The 23,020-nt window shown below is 46.0% G+C and overlaps 1 protein-coding gene across 4 annotated transcripts in view; it reads right to left on the reverse strand.

The window, feature by feature from the left end:
* The window catches only part of AFF3 (ALF transcription elongation factor 3), a 580,285-nt gene that overhangs the window by 46,519 nt on the left and 510,746 nt on the right, over positions 1 to 23,020 (reverse strand). For all 4 annotated transcript variants that reach the window (XM_077958872.1, XM_077958871.1, XM_077958869.1 and 1 more), the window contains 2 exons: positions 12,447 to 12,633; positions 3,921 to 5,015 (listed from right to left, as the gene is read on the reverse strand). In XM_077958872.1, coding sequence (XP_077814998.1) covers positions 3,921 to 5,015; positions 12,447 to 12,633 — 1,282 coding nt within the window. The remainder of the gene's footprint in view (positions 1 to 3,920; positions 5,016 to 12,446; positions 12,634 to 23,020) is intronic.

Raw genomic sequence — 23,020 nt, forward strand, 5'->3', positions numbered from 1 at the left:
GAGAAAAACAGGAGGAACAGTGGGTAGGGAAGAAAATGAGCTGCTATGTATTACTGACTTGCATTGTTTGAACATATTGTGTGAATCTGACAGCACCTCTGCGAAGATGTCAGCATTTTCTTTTCTTTTTTTTTTTTTTGAGATGAAGTCTCATTCTGTTGCCAGGCTGTCATGCAATGGCATGCTCTCAGCTCAGTGCGACCTCCGCCTCCCGGGTTGAAGTGATTCTCCTGCCTCAGCCTCCTGAGTAGCTGGGATTACAGGTGCGTGCCACCACATCCAGCTATTTTTGTATTTTCAGTTTTTTTTTTTGTATTTTTGTTGGCCAGGATGGTCTCAATCTCTTGACCTTGTGATCCGCCCACCTTGGCCTCCCAAAGTGCTGGGATTATAGGCGTGAGCCACCATGGCCAGCCCCGATGTCAGCATTTTCTAGATGGAGAAACTGATGTTCAGAGAAAGTAAGGTCACCTGATTAAGGTCACCCAGGAGGCCAAGGACCATATATAACTTTCTGGGTCTAGTGCAAAATGAAAATGCTGGGCCCCTTGTTCAAAAAGCAGGAAAAGAGTGATGCTATAAAGCCCTCAAATAGAAAACATTTTCCTTTCTTTCACAATCTCTGTCATGGAGGTGTCTACAGAATTTGCTATACACGTTGTACTTCTCTGGGCATGGGGATACCTGGAGTGGGGGCGAGGGTAGCTTCTCAAGGGCCCTGTCTGCCTTGGGATGAGGCATATGTGTGTGGCCCACCAGTGTGGGCGTGCATTCCCCTCCTGCCAATCAGAGGCCCTACCGTGGTGTCCGAGTCGTCAGGCATTTCCCCAATAACCCACAGCAATGGGCAACCCCCAGGGATTGCAAGACCCTCTTTGGAATGTCTTACTACCTGGATCAGGGATGGGCAAGATCCTTCCTGTGCCTGCACCTAGGCCCCTTCTTGGGGCAAGGGCAGCAATGGTCCCTGGGCTCAGACAGGAAGTGGGAGGCTGCCTAGGGCCCAGGGTGCCAGGAGGCAGAAGTGCAGGCAGAACCTGCCCTGCAGAAACAGGCAGGAGGTGGGAACACAGTGAGTCAAAGCTCCATATGCCCCTGCACATGTACCATCAATTTGCAACATCACAAATTCAAAGATTACAGGAAAAATTTTAAGATGGCAGCCACAAGCATTCAACTCCAAGGTGCCCTGGGTGATGCACACCAGTGTGGTCCCATGCATGGGGCCCATGAAAAGCTGGCCCTGCAGGAGGTAAATGGTAAAGACGGGATTTGAGGTCAGGTCACTTTGGTGTGAAAATCCACACAATTTCCATTATATGTGAGTACTCTCAGGGCAATGGGGACCAACTAAGGGCGCCCACTGTAGGCTCATAATGGCCAGTGCTGGGTGGAAACTATGTTGGGGTCTCTTTATAAAATCATCTTTGCTGGCTGGGCACAGTGGCTCACTCCTATAATCCCAGCACTTTGGGAGGCCGAGGCAGGCGGATCACCTGAGGTCAGGAGTTCGAGACCAGCCTGACCAACATGGTGAAACCTGTCTCTACTAAAAATACAAAATTAGCTGGGCATGGTGGCGCATGCCTGCAATCCCAGCTACTTGGGAGGCTGAGGCAGGAGAATCACTTGAACCCGGGAGGTGGAGGTTGCAGTGAGCCAAGATGGTGGAGCATCACTGCACTGCAGCCTGGGCAACAAGAGCGAAACTCCATCTCAAAAAAAAAAAAAAATTGTTTTTTTCTTTGCATCCATACCAAGGAAAAGTAAAAAGCTGCCCCTTGAAGATATTTCTTTTCATGAACTTTCTTGCAAGGGCTTCAAATTCTACTTTATAGGCATAAATTACTTAATGTTATTAATACTATGTGAAGAAACACATCCTTTGGTACTTTATTTTTTATTTTATTTATTTATTTCTTTGAGATGGAGTCTTGCTCTGTTGACCAGGCTGGAGTGCAGTGGCATGATCTTGGCTCACTGCAACCTCCACCTCCCAGGTTCAAGTGATTCTCCTGCCTCAGCCTCCTGAGTAGTTGGGACTACAGGTGCGCACCATCATGTCCGGCTAATGTTTTGTATTTTAGTGGAGATGGGATTTCACCATGTTGCCCAGGCTGGTCTCGATCTCCTGAGCTCAGGCAATCTGCCCACCTCGACCTCCCAAAGTGCTAGGATTAGAGGTGTGAGCCACTGTACCCAGCCTGGTACTTTAGAATAAATTTCTCTGGTCATAGGTGCCCTTAGGTCACAAAGATGATTGTCATAAAAAGGAGACTGCATGCCTCCTCCACGCACACTTACAAAGCAAGGAATATATTCACTGTAGCCAGGACAAGGTAACAAGGCGTTCTCCTTAGTCCCCTTCTCAATGAGGGATTCGAAATAGCTGTGAAACATATGTGTCCAGTCTAACTTTTCTGTTGATAGACTAGACTGCCTTCAGAAAACTGTAAAATATACAAACCTCAGACTGATTTCTTATTGTGACGCTCTGAAGGCAGACAGCCTGGGTTCATTCCTGGCTCAGCCCCTGAGCACCTATGTAACCTTGGGCAAAGCTGCTTTAGGCTCTCTGAGCCTCTGTTCCCTCTCCGTAAGTGGGTATGACAATAATATTTGCCTCATAAAGTTATAAGGATGAAATGATTTAACATGTATAAAGTGCCTAGAGCAGCATCTGCCATGGGGACCTATAGACCTGTGAGCTGTTACTGAAAACTTTGTCCTGAATTTGGAGCCATCCATGCATATTGCAATCTTGGTCTGTCACCCATTGTATTTTTCACTGTGGTAAAAATTGCTTTTGAATACGCAGTAACAGGAGGGGTTAAAAATCCTCAAAATTGGCTTTAATGGATGATTAAGGTACTCCCTTGCGCAAAAACCTTCTTCGAAATGGGCTACACGTTCAGTGTCTGCTGCCAGAGATGCCCCCCAGCTCTCCCTGTCCTTGTGCTGCCCTTCTTACTCCCTGGCCTCACCGCTTCCATCCCCGAGCCTGGACGTATTCAAATGTCCCTCCTCTATAGAGCCCTGTTTTCAGGGCCCCTCCACCATGAAGCCCTCCTTGACCAATGCTAACGGAAGCAACAGCTGCTGGTTCTGATGCTGCATTAGGGTCTGCTGTGTTCATTTTCACCTGCCACAGCCTTGAACTTCATGAGGCCACTGGCCTCTTGGGTCAATGAGTGATCCCACCATCAATGTCACCCCATTCCTCCAGGCAAAGAGTGGGGTTCTCATGTGTTTAGCTTTCTCACAGAGCCTACATCCAGCTGTGTGTGCACACACTTGATACATATTTCCCATTCTGACATGCAGTGGGATAAGGCTTAATTACCTATAACTATAAAATAGGGATAATAGGCCGGGCGTGGTGGCTCATGCCTGTCATCCCAGCACATTGGGAGGCTGAGGCAGGCAGATCACCTGAGGTCAGGAGTTCGAGACCAGCCTGGCCAACATGGTGAAACCCTGTCTTTACTAAAAACACAAAAAAATTAGCTGGGCATGGTGGTGGACGCCTGTAATCCCAGATACTTGGGAAGCTGAGGTTGGAGAATCGCCTGAACCTGGGAGGCAAAGGTTGCAGTGAGCCGAGATCGTGCCATTGTACTCCTGCTTGGGCGACACAGCGAGACTCCCTCTCAGAAAAAAAGGATAATAATGGTACTTTCCTCACTGAGCAGTTCTAAGGACTCAGCCAAGTTAGATGTTAAATGCTTACAACAGTGTCTGGATATAGAAAGTACCCTAGAAGTGTGTGTTAGGTAAGGACACACAAAATTCCTGCGGCAGCCTACAGTCCCTAACAGCAGCCTATGGGTGCTCTACCCAAGTACCCACAAGTTAAGAGATAGCCCCTTCCCCTCCACGTCTCCCCACCCCCCGCACCCCAGTCCCAGCCCCAGGCCTACCTTGCGTTTCCTCTTGGATTTTGGCAAAGCCTTTTCTGCAGGTGTGTCTGAGGTGTGGCTGGGCACTGCGCTCTCAGAGTCCTTGGTGGCAGGGGCGCTCAAGACCCCTGGTTCCTGCGGCAGGTGCTCTGGGATCCTGGACAGGAGGGTCAGGTCGATTTTGACCCAGAGAGACCTGACCTCATCACTGTCCTTTAGAGGGGAGAGAAGTTCGTTCCGGCCAAAGGGGACCAGGGTGTAGAACTGCTCCTCCAGCTCCTTGGCGATGTCACTGGTGGTCCTGGCGTTGATGGAGCCTACAGGGGCTCTGGGACCATTGCCCCCGTTGGCAGCGGCCTCCTTCAGCCTCTGATCATTCCCGGAGGAGGCAGAGGCAGCCACGGTCTGTGCTTTGGACAGAGGGTACTCCTCCTGCTCGGACTCCAGGTCGGAGTCCGAGGAGGAGGACGACGATGACGACTCTGTCTCAATGAACTCCTTGGATTTGGGGACGATCCTGCTCAGCCCCCGCGTGCGGCGCTTCTCGCAGGTCACGGAGGAGCGCAGCTCCTTGCGGTGGCTCGCTCTGTTGTTGCCACAGGGCCTGGTTTTGGTGGGCTCCGGGGGGACCACCACGCTTGCGCCCAGTGCGTCCGGGGCCGCGGGCTCCTCGGGCCGGTGGAGGTTGGCGCCGTCCCCGGCTGAGGTCCTCTCCGCGCGCCTGGTGGGCTTCTTGCCCGCCGACCTCCGGGCGGGCGCAGGTGCGTTCTCCGCGGGCGCACAGGGCACTGCGGGCGGCGGGGCGGCTGCGCTCACAGCCACGGCCACGGCCGCAGGCGGGGACTTCTGCTTCACGCCTTTACTCCCAGGGGCCTTGTTGGCTGTCCTCGGCCTCTGCTCCTCCTTGCAGGTGCTCTTGACCTCCTTCTCCCTCAGGCTGGGCTGGCAGACGTCGGGGACTTTCCCACAGTCCTGGACGTCCTCTTTCACCGGGTTGTAGTACTGATTGCTCTCTGGCCCGTGGCTTTCGTTTTGGATCAGAATAGGAGGCTTGTGGGGATTAACTTTGTTCAGCCATTTATCCAGCTGCCACTTGTTAGAGGATGCCGGTTCAGCCTGAAAGCAGGAAAGCGGCGACAAACAAAACATCTTTCATTACGGGCTCACTTAACAGGGGCCTGGCTGTTTTCATCTCGACTTAACTCCTCTAAGGGTATGAGCAGAAAACGAATGGGCCGGAAGCAAAGGGAAAATGGAAGCATTAAGTGTGTGTCACAGCCCCATGTGGCACTCAGGATGCCTGGATGACGCTGTCCTTACCTGCCCGTGGCACTAAATGTCCTTGCAGCACTTTCAAGTGTCTTTGAAAAAATAACGAAAGCATTGTGCCTCATTAGAACCCATTTCCTAGTACTTTTGAGTGTTAGTATATATATATATATTTTATAATTATATGTACATATGTAAACTTGACATTCTCTAAAACTTAACTAGAGAATAGTTTAGAGGCCCTGAGCATAAATCCCTTGTTTTTTTTTGGTGAGACTTAAACCTTTGTGAAGATCTGAAGAGGGGACTAAGTGGAACCTGCAATCCCAAACAATGAACACACGATTTATGTGTTGAGGGCAGGTAGGCTGTAGTTATTTGGTGGTAGGAGCAATGACCTTGGGAAGATGGCTTGTTTTGCATATAGATCTATTTCAGAGGGACTTGTGTATCTCTGGCAGCCTGACTGGGTCAGTCTATCTCCAACCTGCTTCCATCACACTTTGCTAGAAATATTTCGGACATGGAGGTGAGATGGAACACTTTCCCGCAAGCAGTTTTGCTGACTTAGAGCAACGCAAGAAAGTCACTGGTTTGGAACTGTGGCCTACAGGTTGGCTCTGGGACTGAAGGTGTGGGGATAGCTAGGGAATGCCCTGAAATGGATGGGAAATGTGTCGATGCATATTGTTCCTTGAAGAGGTCTGTAGTTTTCAGTTGTGTCTCTAAGAATCTATGTCTCGGAAAAATAAATAAATAAATAAAGGACCAATCCAATAATTTTACAGGGATTAAATGCCGATGTCTAAAAAAAGTCAATTTATCCAGTATTATGATTAGTAAGACAAAAAAAGATGTATTGAGAATAAGAGAATTTTAGCCAGAGTATTTTCAATTTGTGACTCTAAGTGAAATGGGGAAAATATGTTGGCTAAGGTGATATGTTTTTTTCTTCCCTGTGGCCTTCCACCTTTCGAATTTGTGTCATCCGTTGTTTCAGGGGAGACCAGATACAAGGCTAGAGTAAGAAGACACTGCTTAGGCTCCATACTTCAAGCTTGATCAGTTTAAGTCTAGAGCAAATTGAGTCTGTTGCCAGAGAAAAAACAGTTTAACATAATAAATTGAAAAGGTTCCTTTGAAGTATCAGGTTTGTTTTTCAACAGTGAGGCCTGTATTAAGAGCAGAACTTGGCTGGGTGTGATGGCTCACGCCTGTAACTTTGGGAGGCCCAGCACTTTGGGAGGCAGAGGTGGGCGGATCACAAGGTCATGAGATCGAGATCATCCTGGCCAACGTGGTGAAACCCTGTCTCTACTAAAAATACAAAAAATAAGCCGGGCATATTGGTGGGCGCCTGTAGTCCCAGCTATTCGAGAGGCTGAGGCAGGAGAATGGTGTAAACCCAGGAGGTGGAGCTTGCAGTGAGCAGAGATCGCGCCACTGCACTGCAGCCTGGGCGACAGAGCGAGACTCCGTCTCAAAAAAAAAAAAAAAAAAAAGAGCAGACCTCAGGGCTCTTGGCCTCACCCCAGGCATTGAGGATTTCAGAGGGGGAACAAGAATCATAGATGCAGGGGCCCTGGCTGAGTCCGGGGCACAGCTCAGGGAAATGGGAAGCCTCTGATGGACCAGAGGGGCCTGGGGCCAAAAGGAATTGGCCACAGAGCATGGGGATCGGGCAACCAGAGCTATGACATGGACTGGGGACATCTTGCTGGTTGCCCGAAACCAGATGGGACCAACTGCCCTTCAGGGCAGACTGGCACAGGGTGGCTGGTGACTTGGAGAAGCAGGAAAATTTCAGTGAAGGCCAGAAGGAGGATGAAGGCCCCTTCCCTGGGCTGTGAGGATGCAGAAGCCCATCCTGGAGTGTAGGTGGGGAAGGGGGGACCCCCCTGGCCCTGACACAGATTCTGGTCTCTGACATGACTTTTTTCTTTGCTTGTTTTCATGCCACCAACAGAACCAGAGGCTCCAGAGAAATATGCAAATGAGGAGAAAGACAACGTTTTTGCTCTGAGTTCTATGTAAATCATGACCTCGCTTTATTTAGCTTCTCCAGAGAACGGGAACATGGGAAACCTATGGAGCGTGCCCGGTGCATGTGGCAGTGGTAGGTGTCCTCCCATGGTCAGAGAAAGCAGGACAGTGGGACACAGAACAGCTTCTCGGCCAAGGGGATCCCTCACCTCCCCTGAGATTAGCTGAGACCGCCTGAAAGCTACTTTGGTGGCAAAAATCAATGGCTTCTAATTTTGTCTCCCCCAACCCCCTTTTCTCTCATTAAGTCAGTGCCTTCACCTGTGCCTCAGCTTCCCTAGAGAAATGGGGCACAGTAAATAGGAACGGGTGCTGAAGGGGCCTCTTGCAGAAAGGGCGCACATTAGGAGAGGGCGCGCGCGCACACACACACACACACACACACGGTAGAACACACCCCTCAGGCTGGCCCCACCACTGCGTTTCACGCTAGTTCTCCTCGCTGCCACCATCCAGAGCCTTCTACCGCTCACATCTCATATGTGAGAGAACACGGAAGTCTGTCTGTAGCCAAAACACAGCTGCACATGGGAAAATTCACACTGAAACTTCCCAGCAGGAGCATTAACAGAAGGGCAGAATTTAATACATTTAGTACAGGCCCACTGCCTGGTATGCTTTAGGGTCATTTTTTCGGCACTTCACAGCTGAAGAAATCAGTTTGAAGTACCCACTTTCCACACATCACTAAATCATACTTTTTTTTTTTTTTTCTCAAGGATCTACAATAACCTCCTATTGCTTCTCAAACAAAATCCAAATTCCTAAGGCTGGCATTCAAGGGCGTCCATTATCTTCCATTGTCAGAATACCTACAGTTTAACTCCCACTTCATGTGTATTATCTCATTTAATCTTTACCGCTAAGAACGGTTATCACCCCTAACTTGTAGATGAGGCTCAGAGAGCCTAAGGGACATACCCAGCGCTGCACAGCTACCGGGCTCTACCGAGACTAACTTCGTACTCATCTAGGTTTAAAGACCAGCTGTCTCCACTGCTGCATCACTGTGTCTCCCACTACTGTCTGGCAGAGCCTCGTGAGAGGGGGACCGCATTCCTTCGAGAAATGTCAGTCTTCAACCTAAGATGACAGAATTAGATCCGAATTTTGGAGAAAACACCAAGAACACTCCAAACAGTACTTGTTGCCCTCTGTTACACTCAATTGCCTTGTCTTTTGATGTCTGTATTTGTTTCATGTGTATATATGTCTTGTGTCTTCAAAAAAGCCAAATGCTTCTTTCAGGCGAGGGCCAGGTCTCTGTTTCTTTAGTATCCCTTGCGGCATCTATACTAGGTCAGGGAGGCAGATTACTACGTCTCTCCTCCTAATAAGAACTCACAATGAGCTGTCACTCACATTGTACCACTTATTCCTTTATCATCATCATTCCCGCCCCCACCCACAACCTCACAGATTAGGCAGAGCAGGAATATCTTGCATTCTGGAAATGAGGCAATTGTGACCAAGGAAGCTGCAAGGATACAGAGTTTAGTGGCAGTGAGGAGGGGAAACTCAGGCTGCAGACGCCAGGCCACGGCATGCAGCAGTCCGCCTCCTGAGCCGTCCACCCGGGGTTTCTGCCCAAGCTTCTGGTTTGTTTGCTGGCTCGCTGCTTTATATTTTCAGCCACGACTCTCCTCCCTAATTGATCTTCCCTCTGACTCAGGCACCAGCTCTCCACCATGCACTCTGCTCCCTGCTTCATCTAAATCCTTCAAGTACCTGCTGCCACGGACCTCATAGGCACCTAATAAATGAGAAGCTTGTTGAATCAGTGAGCAACTTGAATCGCATTTCTGCTGATTTTAAAGAACGATCTAGGGCAGCATTTTCCAAAATGTGCTCTGAGCTCATCTGTCCCATGAAGGAGGATTTCCAGAGTCAGATCGATTTGGGAAATGTCACAATGGAAAACACAGTACACCCAAGCCATAGTAAGGGCTGGGTGATGATTCTGTAGGTAAAGAGGTGGGATAAACCTATTTTATCCCAGATCTCCTCAACATGATGTGTCTGGGATATTTTTTTTTCTCCTACATAATATTTATTGTACAACAAAGGTCGAGGGAGTTCCGTGTGTGGGGTCAACATGTTAACTGAGTGGAAAAGCAACTTCCCCTGCAAAGCTCTGGTGTAAGAGGCTGTACAGTGCCCGGAAAGCAGATTAGACTCCGGTGAGAAAAAGTATTCTGAGACCAATGAAGCCCACATCATGCCACAGAGCAGGCCCCTCCATGCCGCGTGGGAACATGGCATTACCATACTACAGTGATTTACGTGAAACAAATTGGCTCTCAACACACACAGCAGAAAGAACATCTCCTACACATCTCAGCTGAGCCCAGTGGGTTTTCTGAGTGCTGGGACACGGTGGGGAGAATGCAGGGCGCCTCCTACGCCCACAGCAGGATGTTACAGCAGGAGAGTGAGGAACAAAGGCGTTCTGCTTCAAAGCAGCACAAACTGGTCTGAGCAGCGGAATGTGAGGCGCATGGCTATGAAGAGCCCGACTGTCATGTGGGGTTGAGGAAAAGGAGTCTCACTGCTCTCTGTAAGGTGACCTGGGCCAGCTCCGCCAGACCAGGCAGCACAGCTGCAGAGGACACACAGGGTGATGTTACTTCCCGCCTTTGCCATTTGCAGTCTGCAAACTCATTTTCTTTCTAAAGGGTGTGTGTGTCTGTATTATCCTTCGGAAAAATGTTAAAAGAACTTTGCTTTTATTCCAACAAATACATTTCTTTCCTGCAGAAAGAAAGAACGTGCAGCGTGGCTAACACACGACCTGCTGCTTCCGCAGTCCTCTGTGTAGGGAAGCCAGGAATTCAAAACCACACGTAGCCTCAGGTGACTTAAACTTTTAAGACTGACTCCTTTAGGAGGCTCTTGCCGCCTCTCCTTAGTGAGGGGCCTCTGATAGCTGCTGGAAGAAGTGACAAGAGCCTCCTTTCATCACCCAAGAGTTCAAGTCTTTGTAATTATCTCAGTGACATTTAAAAAGCACTGGCTTAAAGCACTTTATAACTGCACTGCTCTTTTTTTTTTTTTTCTTTTTCTTTGAGACGGAGTCTGTCTCTGTCACCCAGACTGGAGTGCAGTGGTGTGATCTTGGCTCACTGCAACCTCCGCCTCCAGGATTCAAGTGATTCTCCTGCCTCAGGCTCTTGAGGAGCTGGATTACAGGCACCCACCACCACGCCCGGCTAATTTTTGTATTTTTAGTAGAGACGTGGTTTCACCATGTTGGTCAGGCTGGTCTCGAACTCCTGACCTCGTGATCCACCTGCCTCGGCCTCCCAAAGTGCTGGGATTACAGGTGTGAGCCACTGCGCCCGGCCAACTGTACTGGTCTTAAATGAGGTTTCAGTCAACACGGGAGCTCTAGGACCTACATTTCAGGATGAAAATAAGACTGAACATTCATGAATTTAACCTGCAAAGCCACAAGGAGGAGCCTGGATGGGGGATCTTCAGACACATGAACACTTTTTGGATATCCCCACTGCCTACCCTGTCCTTGTACTGTCCCTGGGACACAGTTATTTCTTATAACTAAATATTCCAGAATTTCTCTACAAAGTATAGCATAAAGCAGGCTTTAAAGAAGCCGGCTCAACTCTTCTACTTTATCTAACTCCTGTATGGTTTTCATTTTGAATTGTCCCCATTAGAATGTCACCTCTATGAAGATAGGGACATTTTCTGTCCTATAATTGCATATTCCAGGGCCAAGTACTGTGTGACTGATGCTCAGTAAATATTTGTTGAATGAATTCTGAATGAGTAAATGAATGAATGAATGAGTAAATGAAATTATGCGGAAGGAATAATAATTTAGTTTCTGGGAAAAGCCAGGGTTATGTTACCATAAGGCTTTCATAGGTTAATGTTGCTAAGAGCCTTCTCCTTATACAGAGATAGACAGTTGGATAAATAGATGGACAGATAGACGGATAGATGGAGAGACAGAGACAGAACCTCATGGGAAGGAGAGCGTGGAGAGACGGCATGGTTCAAGATGAATGGAGAGTCCTGAGGCAGGGCAGAAGGATGCTGAGGAGAAAATGAGGAGAGTGGGGAAACAAAATCTCCCTGATTTCACAGTGCTCCTGCAAAAATCCTCAGCCTCCTGAAAGAAGTAGGGAGGGGAAAAACCTGAAGGGACTGAAGAGCCACTCTGTGAACCTGAGATGGAAATACCACTGCTTTCAGGTATGATAACATCTAAGGCACCGCTATAAAAGCTGGACACGGGGAGGCTGATCCGGCCCATTAAGATGCTCCCCTCCCACTATGATGGTTTGTAGAAGTGGGTTTAGTTCCATTTCAGAGCCTATTTAGGAATATGGTCCCCCACAGGGTACAGAGGGTTGCAAGTAAAAAATTAAACCTGACCATCACAGTCATGTCAAATGTTTACACACTCAAGAAGAAACTCTATTTTATTCCTTGTTTAGAAATTGGAGTCTACCCTTAAAGCTCTGCAGCCTGGGGAAGTTTCTCTCAGCCCTCTCCTAAGAATCTTCGTGCTCTGAATTACTATTTAATTTTCCCCTTTCTACTTTAAAGTAGAAATAGCAATGGTTTTTATTGGTACCTTCTAATGTTTTTATAGGAGGCACCTAAATCTTCCACATAGATACTCATCACAGCTCTAAAAGGTTCCATCACTTTTTGGAGGTTGATGCTAATTTTTCTTTTTATATTTTCACAAAGAAAACACAGTTAAGAAGGTTTTATTAATATTTATAGCCCTTGTTCTTCTGATCCATGACAAACGGCAAAAAGGTAAGAATCTGACCACGTCCAATCCATAAAACCCCTTTCCCTGTGATTTACAGGTGGTCACACTTCCCAGGCCGTGAGTGGCCCTGTCCAGTGACTGCCCTGGCTGACCCCGAGGGAGACCTGAGCCATAGGTTATTTCCTGTCAGTGATGTTTACAGCATACTTGGAAATTTCTGGAAGTCAAGATAGAGATTTGGGAGCAATGAAAGTTGATGTTTCTGTACTTCAAAGGAAGCTGTGTAATTAGGACACTGTGAGGTGGGGAAAGCATGGGGAAAATGTGGAGCCCAAGGCCCACAGCCTCCTCCTGTCCAGCACCTGGCTTGGGGCTCTGCAGGAGGGAGGAGACCTGCAGCAGTGTGACAGGGACGATGCCAGGACTTGCTATCATCCTGGAGACAAAAGTGGGCAGAGGAGGGGCCTGAGCCAGGTAGCGCTTACCTCAGGGCTGGAGAAGTGGGGGGGCTTGCTGCCCTCACTCTCGCTGGAGCTGCTCTCGGTCTCCGAGTCAGATCCTGAGCTGCTCTCTGAGTCGCTGGAGGAGCTGCTGCTGCCGCTGCTGCTGCTGCTGCTGCTGCCCTTGCTGGAAGGCACTGAGGTTCTGCAGTTGGGCTGCTGGACCACGGTGCTGCCAGCCCACGAGACCCCCGGGAAGGAGAGGGAAGGAAAGCCAAGTGAGCAAACAGGAAAACACCACCAAGCTGTCCTGCACCCCAAGGAGGAAGGAGGCACGCAGCCTACACATCTGTCAACCATGACCTGGAACTCAAAGAGCAGGCATCGAGGTCAAAGTCATCCTAAAGGTTAAAGCAACTCATATATAGAAGTAAAATCGGGAGTGAAGTTGGTGCCCCTTGGTAGTCGGGCACTGGTTATTCGTGTGGCCATTTTGGAAGGGAAGGTGGTGTAACATTCAAATGGCTGTTTCTATTTTGCTGCTGTTCTGGGAATGGCTTTTAAAATGCATCCCCAAATCCAATCATCTACAAAAATGCAAGGAAATCCAAAAAGCTTGAACTATTTTGCAAAGCATGAAAATGACTGCTTTATTTTTGCCCTAGAGGAAAATGCAGCATGATGGCAGGGATTAGGCAGAGGGCTGTCAGGAAGGGCATGGCATTCTGCTCTGAGCTTTCATGGCCTGCTGGAAGGTTCCAGAGACCGAGTGACTGTCCAAGTTCATGTCTTGCTTCCTCCCTTTTCCCACCTGTAGTTGAGTGCTGTAGCGATTACAGGTGCTGGGATGTTGTTATAAACTGTAACCTTCCTTTGAGCGCTTTCCTGGAGAACTGAAGATCCCTCGCTGACACACTTTTGTATATTCTGGGCTTTACAATTCAATCCCAGTGCTGTGGCTTATAGGAACTGCATTTCACATTTATACTTGATGTTTACATCCATGCTGAAATTTGCCAGAAAGTCATTACATACTCAAAGATAACAAGAAAAATTGACTGATGCTTTCCAATAGTAATTCATTAACCATAAAAATTCAAATAGCATACATCCACCCAGAATGTGTTCGAGCAAAAAAGAAAATTTCAGTCCTCACATAATATTCAACATCTTCAACGTCCTTTATTAACAAAATCGAAAGACACCATAATGTGTTCTTTTGAGGTCAAGCTCTAAATACCAAAAATGCCAGTCACTCTTGTATGTTGAGTCAGCAAATACCTGCTTGCTTCCACCTATGACCAGCGCTTCTATAGGACCGAGCATCAGTGAAGGCCAGGGGCCAGGGAGCTTGTGGGGGTTGATGGTCTCAAGTGCAAAGCAGCCTGGACACGATAAAGGACTCCTTTTACCCATCCCTTAAATCTTTGATACATGCTTTGCCCCACGAGGACTTTCATGAATCCTGGGTATGGGGGTGGGGATGGAGGCAACACTCACTGCAGCTTTGTTTCTATAAAAACCGCCAGACAAGAAACTATCTTGCAGGATAGCTAAAAATAAAAGCACCTCTTGGAACGGCAGGGTTAGGGGAACTAGAGTTTGGATATAACTTCACCCAGTGGGGTTTTCATTTCTTTCACCAATGTTGCCGCCCATACTGATTGTCTGGCAAAATTCTTCAGCATCAGACAACATCTGCACGTTCATGCCTTGCCTGAGCTGCAGCACTTTCTTTTCCAGCCTGTTGTTATTTGTGTCTAGAATTGAGTGAGGGATCCTGGATCTTAAGACAGAGTAGGGCAAGGGACAGTTAGAGCTCAGGGGCCGTAATATTTCTTTCCTTCCTTATGAACAAAAATCCGTCTTTCCTGTTGGCTGAATCTAGATGGTTACTATCAATGGAATCACAAAAAAAAAGACGATTGAATTCTGACTGAACATGAACATCTGGGATCCAGGTTAATAGTTTGTAGAACCTGACAGAAACAAGCAATGGGGAATATTTAATAAATGGTGCTGGGAGAACTGGCTAGCCATATGCAAAAGATTGAAACTGGACCCCTTCCTTACACCATATACAAAAATCAACTCAAGATAGATTAAAGACTTAAATTTACAAACTAAAACTGTAAACCCCTGCAAGACAACCTAGGCAACATCATTCAGGACACATGAATGGGCACAGATTTCATGACAAAGACGTCAAAAGCAATTGCAACAAAAGCAAAACTTGACAAATGAGATCTAATTAAACTAAAGAGCTTCTGCACAGCAAAAGAAACTGTCAACAGAGTAAACAGACAACCTACAGAATGGGAGGAAATTTTTGCAAACTATGCATTTGACAAAGCTCTAATATCCAGCATTTATAAGGAACTTAAACAAATTTACAAGAAAAAAAAACTTATTAAAAAGTGGGCAAAGGACATGAACAGACACTTTTCAAAAGAAGACATACATGCGGCCAACAAGCATACGAAAAAAAGCTCAACATCACTGATCATCAGAGAAATGCAAATCAAAACCACAATGAGATACCATCTCACACCAATCAGAATGACTATTATGTAAAAGTCCAAAAAAAACAGGTGTTGGCGAGGTTGTGGAGAAAAAGGAACCCTTAGACACTGCTGGTAGAAGTGTACATTAGTTCAACCATCGTGGAAGACAGTGTGGTGATTCCTCAAAGACCTAAAGATAGAAACATCATTCAACCCAGCCATCCCATTACTGGGTATAAACCCAAAGGAATACAGATCATTCTGTCATAAAGACACATGCACACGTATGTTCACTGCAACACTATTCACAATAGCAAAAACACAGAATTAACTCAAATGCCCATCAATGACAGACTGGATAAAGAAAATGTGGTACACATATACCATGAAATACAATGCAACCATTAAAAAAAAAAAAAAGATTATATCCTTTGCAGGGACATGGATGGAGCTGAAGGCCATTATCCTTACCAAACTAACACAGGAACGGAAAAACCAAATACTGCGTGTTCTCACTTATAAGTGGGAGCTAAATGATGAGAACACATGGACACTGAGAAGGGAACTACACACCCTGGGGCCTATTGGAGGGTGGAAGATGGGAGGAGGGCGATGGTCAGGAAAAATAAACTAATGGGTACTAGGCTTAATACCTGGATGATGAAATAATCTGTACAACAAACCCCCATGGCACGTTTACCTATGTAACAAACCCGCACATCCTGCACATGTGCCCCTTAACTTAAAAAAATAGTTTTTTGGTAGGTCCCAAAACACCCCAGACACTGGGGGGGAAACACACAAAAATAAACAAAAAAGCAAAACAACACATGGCTCAAAAGCTTCCCTGTTAAAAGGATGGGGTTGGGGGACACAGATGTGGAGGAAAGATATGTGTTTCTCTGCCACCCTCTGGAGTGACATCTGCCAACGATTAGCAAATGAAGATGAATAAAGAACATTCTGATCGGTGATCAAAACCATTGGACACCATAGAAAAACCAATCAGTCCATTCCATCTGCTTGCACTCAACAAAAAAACATGCGATGCTGGTTCTGTGTGCTCTGGCCTTTGTGTGTACAGCACAGGCAGCGAGGTGTGTGGGATTCCTTGTGGCGTGCACCCCAAAGTGACTGTCTTTTGAAAAGCGGCACTTCAACTTCTTGGAAAGTGCCCATTCGATAGTCACCACGCTGCCCGCCTTTAATGGCTTCGGTCCTGAAGTGATGAGGCACACTAGCCCAAGGAGGCAGCATCTCCGATCTGAATTACATTGGCAGAAAAACCTTATACTTTGATGTTTTCCTTTCTTAAATTACGAAATTCACTTAAAATGACAGCTTTACTGGCATAACTATTATCTGTTTCTAAAACAGCCGAGAGAGCCAAGAGTTTAGGTTTTTCTTCATACTTTACTTGTAAGGGTTGTGCAATTTACGATGTCTGGATTAAATATATTCACGTTTCAATGGTCCCGGTAGAGAGTATGTATTATAATCTAGAAACAGTCATAGCAAAGATGGGGGCAGACTTTCCTGCGATGGTGCTAGTAGCTCCAGTTGTGGGATCAAGATCACTCTCCCCACTTCCACGAAGGCAGCTCCTTGGGGGTCAGCTGACCATTCTGGCCTCAGTGTAGTGACTGCTCCCACCACGGGTGCTTGCAGCTGCTTTACCCACCGTGGGGCTGCTGCAACAGCGAGGGTGGCAGAGCCAAGATGAGGAAGCCAGGAATGGACTTCCCTGCAGACAAGTACCAGTGAAAGGACGGACTCGGCTGAGTCACATACACACACATATACACACATCTCTAGAATTTGTTGTTGCCCAGGCTGGAGTGCAGTGGCGATCATGGCTCCCTGCAGCCTCAAACTCCTGGGCTCAGGCAATCATCCCTCCTCAGCCTCCCGAGTAGCTGGAACTACAGGCATGTACCACCACACCCGGCTAATTTTTCTATTTTTTATAAAGACAGGATCTTTCTATGTTGTCTAGGCTAGTCCTGAACTCCCGGCTTCAAGCAATCCTTCCACCTCAGCCTCCCAAAGTGCTGGGATTACAGGTATGAGCCGCTGCACCCGGCCTAGGCTTTATATATTTAAAATTGCAAACTGAAAATTTTGGTGTGCCGATTGGTTGTCATGTTTACGTACCAAAGATGCCTAAAAAATTTAACTTAAGCCTGGGCAACATAGTGAGACCCTGTCTCTACCAAACCCCTGCCCCCCACCCCAAAAAAACCAACAAATTAGCTGGGTGTGCTGGCATGTGCCTGTGGTCCCAGCTACTCAGGATTACTTGAGCCTGGGAGGTCAAGGCTGCAGTAAACCATGATTGTGCCACGCACCCCAGTCTGGGTGACAGAGCAAGGCCCTGTCAAAAAAAAAAATATGTTATAGTGGATTTTTTCCTGAAATGATAACGCGGATTGGTTGACATGATGACACAAACTTGGACAATTTTTAGCATACTACCTACCAAGTTCTTGGACCCAGTGCCATCTCATGAACATGGTGCCATTTGACAGCAGCCGTAAAACATTACTGAGATCATGGAATAAAAGTCTTTGTGTCACCAAAGCTCAGCACAGTGCCTGGCACATAACAGGCGTTCATGTGTGATTACTGAATGAAAAAGTAAAGAGAAAAAATCCATCATTGGGTTAATGAGTTTTTTTTTTTCATTAAAAAAAAGTTTGAATCTTTTGAAAAGGTTATACTGTCAGTTTTCCAATTAAAAAATATTTGAGAGTACTTCAGCAACCTTTAAGACAGACTTCTTCCTTTCTGAGAATATTTCTTTAAATGTACTCTTAAGTTTCATCTGCTATAATTTAAGCACAGTTCCCTCTCGGATGGTTTGTTTACTTTTTGCATTTTGATTTCATGAAATGTTTGACTGGTTTTGTGAGTGGTCAGAGCCAAATACACCTTTGAGAGAGGTCCAGCTTTCTCTAAATGATCTGCTTGGTGTGTTTCTTCCTATGGCTGCAGTGACACCTTCCTTTTGGAATCCAGCCTTGGCTAAGTCTGAATGCAGACTGTAAAGTAAAAGACCTGGAGGCCGGGCGCGGTGGCTCATGCCTGTAATCCCAGCACTTAAGGAGGCCAAGGTGGGCAGATCACGAGGTCAAGAGTTTGAGACCAGCCCAGCCAACATAGTAAAACCCCGTCTCTACTAAAAATATAAAAAATTAGCTGGGTGTGCTGGCGGGCGCCTATAATCCCAGCAACTCGGGAGGCTGAGGCAGCAGAACTGCTTGAACCTGGGAGGCGGAGGTTGCAGTGAGCTGAGATTGTGCCACTGCACTCCAGCCCGGGTGACAATGTGAGACTCCGTCTCAAAAACAAAAAAACAAAACAACAACAACAAAAAAACAAAACAAAAAATAACCCAAAAGATTTGGAACCCAAATGACAAAACCTTGGATCTCACAGTCAAGGGTGCTCCTGCCTGCCAAGTGTATTGTGGGGCCTGAAGACATATCCAAAATTGTCCACACACTTTTAACTGACAGGTAACTTAGAGGCTCTCTGCCTGGTTGGTGCTGTGTGGACAGCTGTGGTGCCCACACCGCACCACACATGCTGTGGACACTCCACTGGGATTGACTGAATAATAATGTTTCCTCCTCCTCATTCAACACTCTGAGAACACATGCTTGATATCCAAACCGTAACCAGTGTCCTGGCAACAGCAATCCTTTATTAATAGCATCACTATTTATATCAATTCATCTAACACCATACCACATAAGTAAAAATGGTAAATGCGGGCTTCAGGAGGTTTGCTATTGCTAGAGTTATCGTCCAAAAAAAAAAAAAAAACAAAACAAAAAAAAACAAAACCCAACTAGCAGGCTGTTGCTTCTATCCTGAAATGTAATTGTTTGTTCTGCAATACTTCCAAGAATGATTTCTCTATAAAACTTGGCTTTTGAAGCTCTTCAGGGTCTGGTCTCAACCAGATTTCCAGCTTCACCTCAGTGGGTTTATCCCTAAACCTTGGCAATAATACATTTCTCAGCATCTGGACAGGCTGGGTCTGTTTCAAGCAGGGTGTCCTTGCACATGCTATTTTCTGTGCCAGAAGGTCCTTTTTCTCTTTTTCCTTTGAGTTACTGTTACCTCCTACTCCTGCAGGACTAAGCGGCTATGTTTCCCTACTCTGTAAAGGTTTTCCCAGCTCCCCCAGGCACCAGTGATGTTTCCTCCCCAGTCCCTCCAGCACATTGCCCACTTCTCTATTGCAGCCCTTGCCACATTAAGGATTGGAATCATCTAATTTATTCATGCAATGTATTTTTTTCTGTTCCCTTGGGAATTGTAGGAGTTCTTAAAACTGGTAACTTTAGAACGCTACCATTTACATGTGTATCAGGTTGAAAACTGAGAACCCACAGGGGCCACACAAGTAGCATCCATGAGGGAAGTGTTCAGGTATAAGCAAAACAAACGTGTAACATGTGATTATAAATGTCAGCGGACCCTCAGCTCCCCAGCTGGGGCGAAGGAACCAAACTGGAGAATCCCACTAGGTCGAATGCTGCTTCTCCAGGCCAGCCTATCTCTGTACCTGGAGACAAGAACTCATTATTATCAAATCTTCTGATTTTTTTCACATGAAGTCCCAAATCCTTAGGTTTATATCAGATCTCCTGATTTTAAAATGCTGGTGACTAATTTGAAAAGTTTTAACAATGAAAAGTTTCATTGTATTTTAGCAATGAAACATATCTGCGGGTAGGACAAGGCCGGTGAGGCACTATTCTGAGACCTCTCATCTACGTCCCATTATTACACATTTTGAGATGGCTCAGTATAAAATAGAAAAATATAGAGACCCCAACCAGGAGAAGTTTTACCCACTCAGGAATCTACACTAGTAGGGCCAGGGACAAACAAGGGGTGAACCAAATACTTTTACTTCCTCAGCCCACCCTTTTTCTTCTGAAAGTGAAAGCAAGTTTATTAAGAAAGTAAAGGAATAAAAGAATGGCTACTCCATAGAGCAGTTACCAAATATCTTTCTTTTTCTTTTTCTTTTACCTTAGGAATTTTTTTTTTTTTTTGGGACAGAGTCTTGCTCTGTCCCCCAGGCTGGAGTGCAGTGGCGCAATCTCGGCTCACTGCAAGCTCCGCCTCCCGGGTTCACGCCATTCTCCTGCCTCAGCCTCCCGAGTAGCTGGGACTACAGGCGCCGCCACCATGCCCGGCTAATTTTTTTGTATTTTTAGTAGAGACGGGGTTTCACCGTGTTAGCCAGGATGGTCTCGATCTCCTGACCTTGTGATCCGCCTATCTTGGCCTCCCAAAGTGCTGGGATTACAGGCGTGAGCTACCGTGCCCAGCCAAATTTGGCATTTTTAAAGCCATTATGAGTTTGAATACTTTCTGGATAATTTCCAGCCTCACTCTCCTTCTCTTGTCCTTCTGAAACTCTGATGACAACCATGTAAGATCTTTTCTTATAGTCCTGCAGGTCCCCAGGGCTCTGTCCTTCCCTACCCCCCAGTCTGTTTATTCTCTGTTGTTCCTATCAGGCAATTTCTCTTGTTCCATCTTCAGGTTCACTAATTCTCCCCTGTGTTCTCTTCATTCTGTGGTTGAGCTCATCCACTGAGTTTTTCAAATTTTGCTTATTGAATTTTTCAGTTCTAAAATTTCTATTTGCCTTTTCCTTGTATTTTCTTTATCATTGTGGTGAGACCCCCTACTTTTTCAGTTGTCTCAAGCTTGTTTCTAATTGCTTATTGAAGCATTTTATGATGGCTGCTTTAAAATGCTTGTCAGATAATTACAACATCGGTGTTGGTCTCAGTATTCACATCTGTGGATTGTCTTTTCTCGTTCAAGTTGAGATTTTCCAGGTTCTTGGTATGACGAGTGATTTTCTATTGTATTCTGAACATTTTTGGTATGATAATACGTTGATTTTTTAAAATATGGCTTGTTTTTGCAGGCCTCCACTAATGCCATGTTGGCAGGTGTAGGGAGGGGTGTCTCCCTACAGTTGTGCAAAGGTGGACGTTTAAGCTCTCCCCACTCAGGCTTTGCTCATGGGGATGGGGACCACAGTTGTTTTTTTTTTTTCCCCCATGGTATTTGTCTGGAATAGGGTGGTTATTGTCTAAAAGTTTTCCACGGTGGTTCACACCTGTAATTTCAACACTTTGGGGAGGTCGAGGCGGGTGGATCACCTAAAGTCAGGAGTTCGAGACCAGCCTGGCCAACATGGTAAAACCCCGTCTCTACTAAAAATACATAAATTAGCTGGGCGTGGTGGTACGTGCCTATAATCCCAGCTACTCGGGAGGCTGAGGCAGGAGAATCGCTTGAACCCGGGAGGCAGAGGTTGCAGTGAGCCGAGATTGTGCCACTGCACTCCAGTCTGGGCAACAGAGAGCGACTCCGTCTAAAAAAAAAAGAAAAAAAATGTTCATCTCGCTAGGATATGCATTTCCTGACCCTTTGGTTACAGGGAACTGGCTTTCCTGTGGCTTCTGTCTGTGCCTGCTGCCAGGTTGCTGGCTTCTCCAGCATCTACTCTGTGCTATATAAGGAAAAAAGGAAACCCAGGAAAGTCACCACCATGTCTTTTCCTCGGGCCCGAAGGCCCGAGCTGATTTGCCTTCTCCCTGCCTCTCAGCCTTGTTATGTTTGTTTTATATGTAACATCCATGGAGTTTAGCTGTACTTAGCAGGAGGTGGAGGAAAAAGGGCATTCACATCTCGTCCTGGAACAGGCAACCACCACTTGGTATTTAGCCAGTAGAAAGGAACCCTCTCTCAATACTTCCAACCTCCAGCTCTGGTTAATTATCTCAGAAGCTGATGAATGAAACAATTACAAAAGTGTCTGCTATAGTTCCTGCCCATTTTATCACCTCGTCAAATTAGGCATTAATTCATTCATTTTAAAACTGCTATTATGAGAATTAAGCTCAGATTTCACAAGGGTGTATACCAAACCTGAAAAGGACATGTTACCAAGAATGTACACAGCCTCGTGAGAAAAATGACTCAAATGAAATGAGGCTGTAAAAATGTTAAGGATAGAAAGTCGAGTGCTTTAAATGTTATGTTCATAGTGAAAAATTCTCTCAATAGATTTGTGAGGAAATGGACTTTCCAGGATTCCAGTTAGCTGGGGACAGAGAAACGGATAGAATATCTAAGGGTTGACTTTGCTTTTTCCCTGGGAGAGGACAGGGTTTTGCTGATGCTGGGTTTTGCTGAAGATTGAGTTAGAGCCTCTCGGGGCACCTGGGATCTGAGCTGGTGCACGGCACACCTGTTCCAGCTCTGTGGGAGCACCTCTGCCTCAGCCGTTCCTGTGACCTTGGCTGAAGAAGCCGAGGACCTCATCTAAACTCAGAGGGTGTAAGTGTGTGGTCTTTCCCCGCCAGTGTGTGGATTACAAAGCAGCATGATCACAGTTATATAAAAATACACACACAGAGGAAAAACATGCTGAAAGGATATTCAAATGTTAACTGTGGGTGTTTTTGGATGATGGAAATATGGGGATTAAACGGTTTTTGAACTTTTCTATATTTTCAAAATTTTATTGTCTTTTCACCAGTAAAATACATGTCACCGTTTTCAAGTCTATGTGATTGTGGAAAATGACTATGCATGTATTCCTGAATGTCGCTTGCTAGCATTTTGTTTAGGAGTTTAGGGGGTTGATATTCACAGGTGAACTAAATATTTACATTGACATATTTTACATTTTGGGGGAGATTTTTGACAGCTTTGTATCATGATGGTTTTAGCTTAAAAGAATCAATTGGATAGTGTTTTACCTTTTCATAGTGTTCTGGGAAATGTTAAGTAATATGAAAGTTACCTGTTCTTTGAACGTTTAAAATCATTTGTCACCTATAAAATCATCTAATCTCAGAACCTTTAAGAATGGCAATTCTCTGATATCTTTCACAATTTATTATTTGGTTATTGGCCATTAATTCTTGTGTCAATTTTTAAATTTTTTTCCCAAAAGATTCTATTTAATTTATATTTTCAACTTTATTACCACAAAAGTTATATAATATTCTCTTATAATAAAAGCATGGTGTCTATTATATTACTTCTTTTAAAATTTTTCCTGTT

The sequence above is a fragment of the Macaca mulatta genome, chromosome 13, assembly GCF_049350105.2.
Source record: "Macaca mulatta isolate MMU2019108-1 chromosome 13, T2T-MMU8v2.0, whole genome shotgun sequence".
In the NCBI taxonomy this organism is placed as follows: Eukaryota; Metazoa; Chordata; class Mammalia; order Primates; family Cercopithecidae; genus Macaca; species Macaca mulatta.